The 10716-nt window shown below is 49.6% G+C and overlaps 1 protein-coding gene and 1 long non-coding RNA gene across 4 annotated transcripts in view; both read left to right on the forward strand.

The window, feature by feature from the left end:
- The first annotated feature begins 229 nt into the window (after nt 1–229).
- POU4F3 (POU class 4 homeobox 3) lies at nt 230–3228 on the forward strand. Of its 2 annotated transcripts, none has more exons than XM_012728061.1 (3): nt 230–247; nt 602–731; nt 1053–3228. In XM_012728061.1, the coding sequence occupies exons 2-3, from the start codon at nt 612–614 to the stop codon at nt 1947–1949; spliced, it is 1017 nt and encodes a 338-aa protein (XP_012583515.1). In that variant the 5' UTR covers nt 230–247; nt 602–611; the 3' UTR covers nt 1950–3228. The 2 variants fall into 2 exon arrangements, with proteins under 2 accessions (XP_012583515.1, XP_004686907.1); XM_004686850.2 differs by lacking the exon at nt 230–247 and adding an exon at nt 359–455.
- Nucleotides 3229–4399: 1171 nt separating this feature from the next.
- LOC105853922 overlaps nt 4400–10716 on the forward strand; it is a 58184-nt gene continuing 51867 nt past the window's right edge. For both annotated transcript variants that reach the window (XR_001145664.1, XR_001145665.1), the window contains exon 1: nt 4400–4486. This is a non-coding gene — a long non-coding RNA (uncharacterized LOC105853922). The remainder of the gene's footprint in view (nt 4487–10716) is intronic.

Genomic DNA, 10716 nt, shown 5'->3' on the forward strand with positions numbered 1-10716 from the left:
GAGGTCGGATTCTAGTGGACGGCTCGGGCGTGGGGCCAGGAGCGCCCTGGAAATGGGCCTTTGGCGGCAGCAAGGCCGACAGACAGTGTGCATGTGGGGGAGGGTTGGAGTAGGGTCAGCTTCCTGGCCCCTCTCAGTCCGGGGCTGCCCTTCCAGCTGGACTGTGCGCGCTCGGACTAGAGGAAGAGGCTTAGGATTTGGGGAGTCAAGGAGGGGCGGGAAGTAAAAGAAGAAGAGTACAGAAAAGGTCTGTCGGGCTGGAGCCAGGCGGGGCGGGGCGGACCGGGAGAGGCCAGGTCCGGGCCCGGCTATAAATGCTGTGCGCGGGCGGCCGCGGCGGGCGCAGAGAGGCGCGCGGAGAGCTGCCGCCTGGCCTCGCCTCCCGGGCCGTCCCTGCGAGTCCCGGGCTCGTGAGCACGCCTGCGCGCTCCCGGGCCCTTCCTGGCAGGCTGCTTGTAAGATGAGTGAAGAAGCAGGTGGGGGAGAGGGGAGGCAGCTAGCTAGAGCGCGAGGGGAGTGCGGGCGCTGAGCGGCGCTCACTTGGAGTGCGGCGAGCGAGCGAGACGAGCCTGATCCATGTCCCTCGCTGTCTCCTTGCCAGGCGCGCGAAGATGATGGCCATGAACGCCAAGCAGCCTTTCGGCATGCACCCCGTGCTTCAAGAGCCCAAATTCTCCAGCCTGCACTCCGGCTCCGAGGCCATGCGCCGAGTCTGTCTCCCAGCCCCGCAGGTACGTAGTGGAGCATAATTACCGCTCTAAGGCACATTTTTTGACAGGCACTTGCTTCATGTTTTTTTCATGTCGCCCAGAACAATCGCCTCTGTCTGAACCCCTCTCTTCGTCTCCCCCGCGCTCTCTCCCGGCGCGCGCGCGCTCTCTCTCTCATTCATGTCTCTGATCCACACGTCTGTTCCAGCAGAGCCTCTGTCTCCGTATTAATTTTTATGACCTGGGCTTTGAGGAGAGGCATCTCGGTTGCTTGAAAATGTGTTTTAATCCTGAGTTGACAGTATTCCCTACTGACCGTGCCGTGTGCCTTCTCGCTTGCAGCTGCAGGGTAATATATTTGGAAGCTTTGATGAGAGCCTGCTGGCACGCGCCGAAGCTCTGGCGGCTGTGGATATCGTCTCCCACGGCAAGAACCATCCGTTCAAGCCCGACGCCACCTACCATACCATGAGCAGCGTGCCCTGCACGTCCACTTCGTCCACCGTGCCCATTTCCCACCCGGCAGCGCTCACCTCGCACCCGCACCACGCGGTGCACCAGGGCCTCGAGGGCGACCTGCTTGAGCACATCTCGCCCACGCTGAGCGTGAGCGGCTTGGGAGCTCCAGAGCACTCTGTAATGCCGGCACAGATCCACCCGCACCACCTGGGTGCCATGGGCCACCTTCACCAGGCCATGGGCATGAGCCACCCACATGCTGTGGCGCCTCACAGCGCCATGCCCGCGTGCCTCAGCGACGTAGAGTCGGACCCGCGAGAGCTGGAGGCCTTCGCTGAGCGCTTCAAGCAGCGGCGGATCAAGCTGGGGGTGACTCAGGCGGACGTGGGCGCGGCTCTCGCCAACCTCAAGATCCCCGGTGTAGGCTCGCTTAGCCAGAGCACCATCTGCAGGTTCGAGTCTCTCACTCTCTCGCACAACAACATGATCGCGCTCAAACCGGTGCTCCAGGCCTGGCTGGAGGAAGCCGAGGCTGCCTACAGAGAGAAAAACAGCAAGCCGGAGCTCTTCAACGGCAGTGAACGGAAGCGCAAACGCACGTCCATCGCTGCACCCGAAAAGCGCTCACTCGAGGCCTACTTTGCCATCCAGCCTCGGCCCTCATCCGAGAAGATCGCGGCCATTGCTGAAAAGCTGGACCTTAAAAAGAACGTGGTGAGGGTCTGGTTCTGCAACCAGAGACAGAAACAGAAACGAATGAAGTACTCGGCTGTCCACTGACTGCGACGGGATGCAGCGTCAGGGGCCCGGAGAGCTGAGTGTTCTTCCACCCACACCTCATCAAGGGGAGGGGACGCTTATGTGGGACTCCAAGACCGTTCCTGGAAGGTCAGGCTCTCTACCCTAAAGCCACAGACTTACCCTCCTTTATCCTGCCCGGTTGCCTCCGGCCTTCTCTTCCTCTCTCCCTCTTTTTATTCCTGTCAGAAAAGTTTTGGCGCTAAGAAAAAAAAAAAAATCACGAAGGGCACAGCTTGGCGCTGTCCGTGGTGCTGAAATCCGCCCTCGCGCGCTGGACTGCGCTCTCACAGGCAAGAGCCCTAACAGAGGGGATAAAGTGAATCGTCCCAACCGCACGACTCGCTAGTTAAGGCGCCACTTTGCTGCGCGCGGTTAGGCGAGGGGTAAAGGGATGGGAAGGAAATTATACATAATTATACGAAGTGTATAAGAGGCACAAACATGTACTGGAGATTTATTTAGAGTATATAAAATATATGTATGTTTCCAAAGGATAGCCTTATACTCCCTCCCCAGTCTATATTTTAATCCACCCCATCCTTTGGGTTGCTGTAAATTAATTCCCTCAAGTAGCATGGATTAGAATCAGGGAAAGTGTGCATGGAGTTGCAGTCTCCGAGCTGTTCAGGGGTATGTAAGGCTCCGAACTGGTGGGCCAAATTCAGCATTGAAAATGTTGGGATCACTTAGCTATATACAAGTAGCAGCCAGCACCTGCTCTGACCCATCCTCCACCGTCTGCTGGCTTTTGAGGGGTAATTATCAACTGCTGGAGAGCAAGGTGGGGGATTGATTGTAGTGTTTGGAAGAACTGAGGACACTATCACCTGCTCAGTGTTCCAAGCAGCCTCCCATCACAGAATGCAGAGGCACCTGCTCGAAAGTAATCGTTACTTCTCAGAATCATATGCAAGTCCTTCTAAGTCAAACCTCCTCACAGTGTATATTATTGTTGTTGGCATTGTTATCTCCTAGTATTTATTTAACTCCACTTCTTTCCATTCCCCTTAGATGGGTGTCTCTGGATGGAAATTCACTTATAGTTCTGGCCGGAAAGAGGGGGTCAGATCACCTGCCTGGTCCCTTCTCACCCCAGTCCCTCTGGCCCCTTCACATTTTATTCTTTCGTTGTTTTATGTAATTTGTGTGTTGCTGTGTGACCTTTGGTTTCATTCTCTGAATAGATACAAATAAAATACTAAGCTTTCTTCTCTCCTAATCCTTTGAATTAACTTCTAAAATAAATGCTTTATTTTTCAACCCGAATCATAGTGCTTTTCTTTCTCGGAGTTGAGAACGAGTCTTGGAAAGGATTTAAAAGTGAGAACCTCGGAGGCTGGGCTGTCACTTTCATTGGGTCAGTTTCTTGCCATCTCCTCGCCTTTCACCTTTTCCTTGGCCTGCTTACCCTCTCATGTAGATCTCCCTGAAGATCCAGGAGCTTGTCCAGACCTCAGAGTTTCAAGGCACTTGCCTTCATGCTTCCCCACCTGAGAATCTATCAGCTTCTGTTAGCTCAATTTAGACCACAAACTTTGAAGACTGACTGTTGGGGGTACAGTCCTTGCCCCATGCCTCCAATCATTGGGTGAAGATTTTGAAGGCAATTTCTTAACTTCTCTTAGCCTCTGTTTCTTGTCTGCAAGATGAAGATGTTAATTCTTAATGCAGAAAGTTATTGTCAGAACTAAGTCATTTGTTTAAGGAGTTTAGTAGTAGTACTTGGCACTTAACAGGAAACATTATTTTAAAAGATTCTAATAACTAGATAGTAGCTGAGGGCTTAGAAACAAAGAGAGAAGAAAATGTTCCTTCTCTGTGTCAGAGATGCTTGGGTTCCCTTGCGAGCTTCTTTGAAAATTCCAAAACTCATTTGGAATTGTAATTCATGAGGTTACCTGTTCTGTCGGGGCTAAGTATCTTCAGCAACGATGCTAGCGATGCTAGCGTAGTGTTAAGTACATAGTAGGTGCTCAACGGATGCCAGTTCCCTTCTTTTCCACTGCCTCTAAAAGGGGGAGGAAACCTTTTTATTTGTGAGCCGCAGAAACGCCTTCATGATTTAAAAATTAATTCTCCAAGTCCAAGAGTCCTCTGCACATTTCCCAACTGTGTTTTCAAAGAACTCTGGGTCACTAGACCACCGGCTGGAAACTCGAAACAGAGCGTGGCTCCCCTCGCAGGGGTGCGCCCCCTTACTACAAAAGCTAACTTGGGGGTCGCCCCCAGCCTCTGGGCCTCAGCCCCTTGCCCCCGCCTTGCGCAATAGCCCCAAGGATTCCTCCAGCTCCCTCTCCAACGGGTGTCCTTTAATAATAAATGCCCTTATGCCATTACATTATATTGTGGGTTTTGAAAATTTAAAATACGGCTGATGCAATATTAATTGCCTATAGTGGTATAAAACACAGGGCCGGAGCCCAGCCTGGCTGCAGAGGAGGCGGCCCTGAGAGTCCCACGCCGAAGCTAAGCGTTCCAGACCAACGCGCCTTTGCCGGCTTCGAGGTTTCCTGCAGGTAAGAGCCTTTGGCTTCTCTGGCCTCGGAAGGAACGCTATATCCTCTTCCATCGCCATTTCGAAAATTTCCCGTCTGTTATTTGCTTAGCTTAAAAAAGATTTATCTCAAAAGTTTGGGTGACTTTTTCCGCAAACGTGAGATGAGCCTCCTGAATGCAAGATTTGCGCTAAGCCCACTAAAGTTGGGTTGAGTCGGACCCACACCGCTACACTTGGTCTCATTTCAGGCGCGGGGACAGCCAGCTCGCACGAGTATTTTGATCTGTTTCTACCTGCAGGCGGGAGTTGCGGCCAGCGCCACCAAGAACTCCACTCTCTCCCACCCTTCAGCGCGCCTATTCGGCGCCGGTGCCTTTCTCTTTGGGCTTGTTCAGGAAGCAATGGGAGCTGTGGTTTCTCCGGAATAGTGCAGTCGCCATTGCCATGTGTCCGGTAGAGGCACAGACCTCTCCAGTGAGAGAGAGAGAGAGAGAAAGAGGGAGAGAGAGAGAGAGAGAATGTGTGTAGGATGGGTTCGTAAATGCGATTTGGGGTTCGTAAAAGGCCTGGTTTTCAGCCTGGCGTGCCTTTTCCTAATGGCGTGATCTTGGGCAAGTCTTATCACCTCTCTAGGCTGAAACCCTCACAAACATTATTTTGAATAATTGAAAAGCACCCTAGGGCAGATTTCCTTTCCCAAATCCACCAACTTGCAATGGTCACCGTCCAAGTCCTAGCTGGGAGTTTGTTTGAACTGCGCCAAGAGAAAGTGAGGCCAACATTCAGGGACGTTTGTAAGGACTGTTTGTATAGTCTACTCAAGGTGGGACTTTGAGAATCTTCTGTGGACCATGGGGCAAGGCTTCCAGATACCTGCCTTCCTGGAACCGGGACCTGACCCAAATTAACTGGAAGCAAACACAAGCCAACGTGGTTGAAGTCCTGGCAAGTAGACCTGAGAGAGTAATCCTGGATTTCAGAGTCTGGGCTGTGCGGTCTCCAGCCAGAAGCATCCTCTCTCTGTGCTTAAAGTAGTGTTAGTTTGTTCATCTTTTCATGTTCAGTCCCAGCTGGCTCAAAGTTTCAGGCAATAGGTATCTGTCAATAATTGAATGAGACTGTTTGGCTCTTCCAGGCCAATCCTCTTTGGATTTTAGAAACAGGAGGCAAAAACTGCAACCATCAAGAATATAGTCTCCCCAGGAGTGGGGTCCTGGTCGTCACAGTGGTCTGCATTTCAAAAGCAGTCTGTTACATTCCTATTTAAACTGGAAGAGGCTGTTTGTCACTCTCTGGTGACTATGGCTACGGAGAGGCGCTCATTACTTCCAGAGAAGGAAAGTGGGAGGATCAGGGTGTGACCTCTGCCCAGCTGAGTGAACCTGACTTGGGTTCTAGCAGTTCCTGCTGGGATGTAAAGACCTGATCTGGAATGGGGTGGAATACCAACTCCATCTCTAATTTGAGTAGATGAACTTTAAGGCTCTCATCTGTAAAATTGGAAAGAAGACTATCTTTCAGGATTGATTGCCAAATTACCTGAAATCACATAAGCCCAAGACTTGACTCTAGAGCAGGCATTAATGGGTACTTAGTCTCTTTAAAACCTTATCTTCAAAAGGATAAAGTTATGGGGCAACTGTTCCCCTGTAAAGTTCCCCTACAGCACTGCCCACTAGCTCTCCCCCACCTTGTCAGGGGCAGACTGGAATGTATAAAGGAAATCTCTTTGAAGTCCCAGCCACAAAAGGGAAATGAGTTCTTTCTCCAGAAGTCTATGATGCCAATACATAGTTCCCAATGAGAAGCTTTACCCTAATCCCTGGCTTCTCAAGTTCCTGTCTTCCTCCCCTGCACAGTCCTGGCAAGCATCTAGTCTGCGGGGTAACTGAGACAGCAAGCAGCTCTGCCCCCTGGGGCGGGGTTCCAGTGGACAGGGGAGGCCAGGGGATGAGGTCTTTGGTCTCCACCAAACCCCTCCTCTCCAGCTTTGGGGCCCAGCACCAGAGAGTGAGTGGACAGGGCAGAGCACCAAAAGTCCCCATTCTTTTACTAAAAAAAAAGGCGAAGACCTCCTTTTCTTTTTCTTTTTTAAGATTTATTTATTTAGGCACACAGAGCTAGGGTACAGGCCAGAGTTGCAGGGAGTAAGAGGATTCATCAGAGACAGTGGGGAGCAGAACAGGCAGATTGATGAAGTACACTGCTGAGGGGAGCAGCGGGCTGGTCAGGAGAGGTCTGCTGCTCTGTGTGGATCACCTTTCGGGCCTGGGATTGAACTCGCACTGAGGTGGCTGCTGAGAGTTTGCAGTGCTGTGTCCTAAGCCTTTCACCACTAGGCTGGGCCTAAGCGCCCCCCATCTTTCCCCAACCCGCGCCTTTTACTTAAGTAGTAAAAAGAGACAGTAAGGTTGGGAAGGGGCGGAGGGACCTAGCTGTTTCCTTTTACCTAAAATAACTCTAGTCCCCAGTCCCTTCATCACACTACCCCGTTTTATTTATTAATCCCTCATAGCATCCTGTTTATTTATTTAGCAGTAAGGAGGTTCAGGAAGAGCAATCTTCCCAGCGCCCCTCTGACCCCAACCCCAGCGCAGCGCCTCGCAGAGTGAGCGCCTACAAATGGTTGTCGTATAAATTAACAAATAACACTAACTATACCAAGTATGTATTGAGCACTTTCTGCATTTCAGCTATTGTTCCAAACACTTCATGTGCATTCATTCATCTACAATTCTTAAAGAACAACATGTATTGATATAAATTAAACTCCCATTTTCCAGATGAGAACTTAGAGTGATTTGGAGCAAGCCGTGAGCACAGCAGTTAAGTTGGGAGATCTGGAAAAGCTTGTGCTGATTCGCTTTACCCGTCCCCAAAAGAGACCCAACTTAGACTGCGGGCTGCAGGGGGTGGTAGCAGCCGGGCTCCCGGGATTTGGCTGAGACGCCGCGGGAGCAGAAGAGGCGGCGGAAACCTCGGGGTCCCCGCTGGGACGCGGGCCACCACTCACGCGGCGTCTCCGCTATTCGCTCTGCCCTTCACATCCGCGTCCCAGTCCGCGCCCGTCTTTCCCGTCTCCTTGCAACAGGCTCTTAGCCATCCCCCAGAGTTCGCAGGCGCGGAACTCTGATCCCAGAGTGCAGGAGAGACCTGGGCCGCGTCTCCCCGCCAGCAGAAAGTCCCTTTCCCCTCTTTTCTCTTTCCCGGAGACACGGGAGCCCCACCCGCCGTAACCCCGCCCCGGCGAGCAGACGGAGTCGGCCCAAGTCCCCAGCGGCGGACAAATTAGCCTTCCCTTCGATCGTTCTTTTCCGATTAGGTCAGGTTTCCCCCGCCCCTCGACGGCGCTTCCGCGCGCTCCCAGCTCCCAGGGCTCCCCCGCCGGGTCAGAGGTCGCCCGGCTCCTCCCAAAGCCGGCGGAGGGGGCTTCCCCTCTGCAGCGTTCCAGTCGAGGGAGCCCCCAGGACTTTGGGAGGAGCGTTGCGGAGAGAGGAATGGGCCCGGCTCCTTCCCGGGAGTCCTCTGCAGCCGTGATTTCTAGTCCTCCTCGCGCGTTGAATAATTGTCTCCATAAAACGTAAGTTCTCTGGCCCCTCCCACCCTGCGCCCAGACCTGCCCAGCCCAGCGCAGGATACAGACCCTTTTTTGAGTTTTAGTTTAGAATTTTACTCACAAAATACGCCTTTGAAAATCCATGCTTAGGATTAATACTGTTCTTACTTTGAAATGCATAGGAGGGGACGCCACCGTAATTTCAAGAGGGCTCTGGCAATACCCCAACCCCACTCGCCTAATGTCTGTCTTTTCTCCAATTACAACCCCGTGGGCTCCTCCTACCCAGATCCCAAACGTCATCCCAGCTCCCAGCCCCTGCGTCCTGTCCTCGTCGTCTGAGGCCGAGTCCCAAATGCCTGGGGCTTCTCTAGGCTGCTTACCTCTTGGCAGATATAGTTAGTGTCCAGCCCTCATAAATCAAGACCATAAAAAGCTTACTTTCATATGCACTCAATTTCTACCAAACCTAAACTAATTGCATAAATTCCTTTAGGCCACTCAGAGCTGCTCTCTGGGCTGGGATCTGATCAATTAGTCATTAGGCACTCCATTAGCTGGGGTTTAAGCTGCCTCATATAAATGTCTCCTGTCAATTTGCTTGTAATTGAATGAATAAAAAAGGGTACAATTATTAGCACAGGAGATCAGAATGAGAGGTCAATTTTATTCAAAATATTCTAAAAATGTCTTAATCTGATAATAATAACAATAATAACATTAATTAGAAGGCATTTAGACACTGCCACTCCAAGTCCTGGCCATGAGGAGGGAAACTCTGACGAGTTCACAGCTGCCTATTTGTGAACTCTGCCACCCTCTGGCCTCAGTCGCTCTACCTGTAAAGCCAATAGGGTTGGGCCGATTTTCTTTTCACCTTTAAAATTAGTTTTATATTTTTCGAAGCGATCCAAAGACACAGATGAAAAATTGAGTACAGAAGAGAAGCTTGGCAAATGCCCACCTAGCTGCTTTTAACTCTCTTTTGGAAGTTGGTTACATGTCTCACTAATGTGCTTTTGACACTGTTTCTCTCTTAGATTCAAGACTTGTTTCTTAGTATTTTGATTAAGTAATTCATGATTCAAATTCAAAAGAATCAGTAGATTTGCAGTGAAAGGTCTTTTGCCACCATTGGTCCAAATTACCTAGTTCGCCTTTGTTGAAGGCAAATGACCTTTCTCAATTTCTTTTTTACTTTCCAGAGGTATTAACTTAAGAAGTTTTATAAAATTAATCGTTAAAAGTATGAAGTTAGTGGCTTGAAAATTCTGATTTCTTTCTTTTTTTTTTTTTGGTCAAAATTAATGTGAATGTACAGAAACCATAATGTATCAAAAATGTCTACTCACAAACATAAAGAGTGTTTATATGTTGACTTGAATTGTCCCCCTCCTTCTAGATAGAATTTAAGGCAGTCTCTTTTGTAAATATAATTAGCCACTTTACCTGTAATGGAGGTACCTTTGTCTGTTACAGTCTTCAGTTCATAGAGCTCTTGGTTTTATTAGATTTAATCAAAATTCTGTCTTCACTTTTTCACCTTCACCAAGTGAGCCCATTTTCTCAGTAAGATGAATTTTTCTCTGGTATACACAGCTATGATGGCACTGGGGAAGACATCGATGACATCATTTAATAATCCAGCTCAGATGGGAATTGAGCACCAGGCTGTACAAACTCCAGCTGAGCGCCCACATGTCAGGGAGCCAAGAGCTTTAGAACATAAATTTCCCCCTCTGACAAGATTTGAAGGTGGTGATCCTGACTGACTGATGGGGAATGTACTGAGCGTTGGAGTCCTGAGGGCAGGATTGATTTCTGTGGAGCCCTGCACATTCTCAGTGAATTCCTCTGGTAGTGAAAAGTGTGGGTTGGAAGAGAGGTGATGGGGAGAATTGGCATCAGCTCCCGGCAGCGTGCATGGCGGGGTGCAGTGTCTGGAGTGTGCATGAGACCTGTGTTCCAGGCTTTCTCTTTTCTATGTGACCTTGGCCACTCGGGTCTCTGCTCAGGGCTTCTGTTCTCCACACTTGAACTTAATGAAATTGAATTCTGTAGTAGTTTATTTTTGATGAGAACTCATGAGCTCCCTTGAGAATCTGAGGAAAGCTGTGTTCCCAATAGAGAAAAATGGGGATCTGTTCACTCAAAATTTTTGTTAACCTCTTGAAACTACCACAGATTCCTGAGGTTCAGCCCATGAGATTATGGGTCCCAGGTATGACCCCTTAGACTGGGTCATATAAAGGTTATTTTCTATATTCTTATCTGAGTTTATGGTCAAAGCACTCAGTTTAGCGAACTGAGAACTTTACGGAGGGCAAATATAAAGTGTCAGTTAGACAATGAGCCAAATGTCAATAAAGACTCTAAATGCGATGTCAAAATTATGTTTTAGATCAATAGTCAGTCTCTCAAGAGACAGTGTGGTTGAGTGAAAAGAGCACTACATTAGGGTCAGAATATAAGGGTTTTTTTTTGTTGTTGTTGTTATTGTTGACCAGTCTGTCAACAACTAGAATTGCAACTTTGAGCCTGTAACTTCCCTACTCTGACCCTCTCATTCCCTGGCACTAAATGAGGGTGGACCAGATGACAGCTGACAGCCGGCTGTGACACTAAGTGAAGTTATGTGTATAGGCTTTGGTATTACTTACAATTGATATTTTTTATGGCTTATTTTATTTTCT

This window comes from Condylura cristata, unplaced genomic scaffold (genome assembly GCF_000260355.1).
Source record: "Condylura cristata isolate star-nosed mole 26May11 unplaced genomic scaffold, ConCri1.0 scaffold00021, whole genome shotgun sequence".
NCBI lineage: Eukaryota > Metazoa > Chordata > Mammalia > Eulipotyphla > Talpidae > Condylura > Condylura cristata.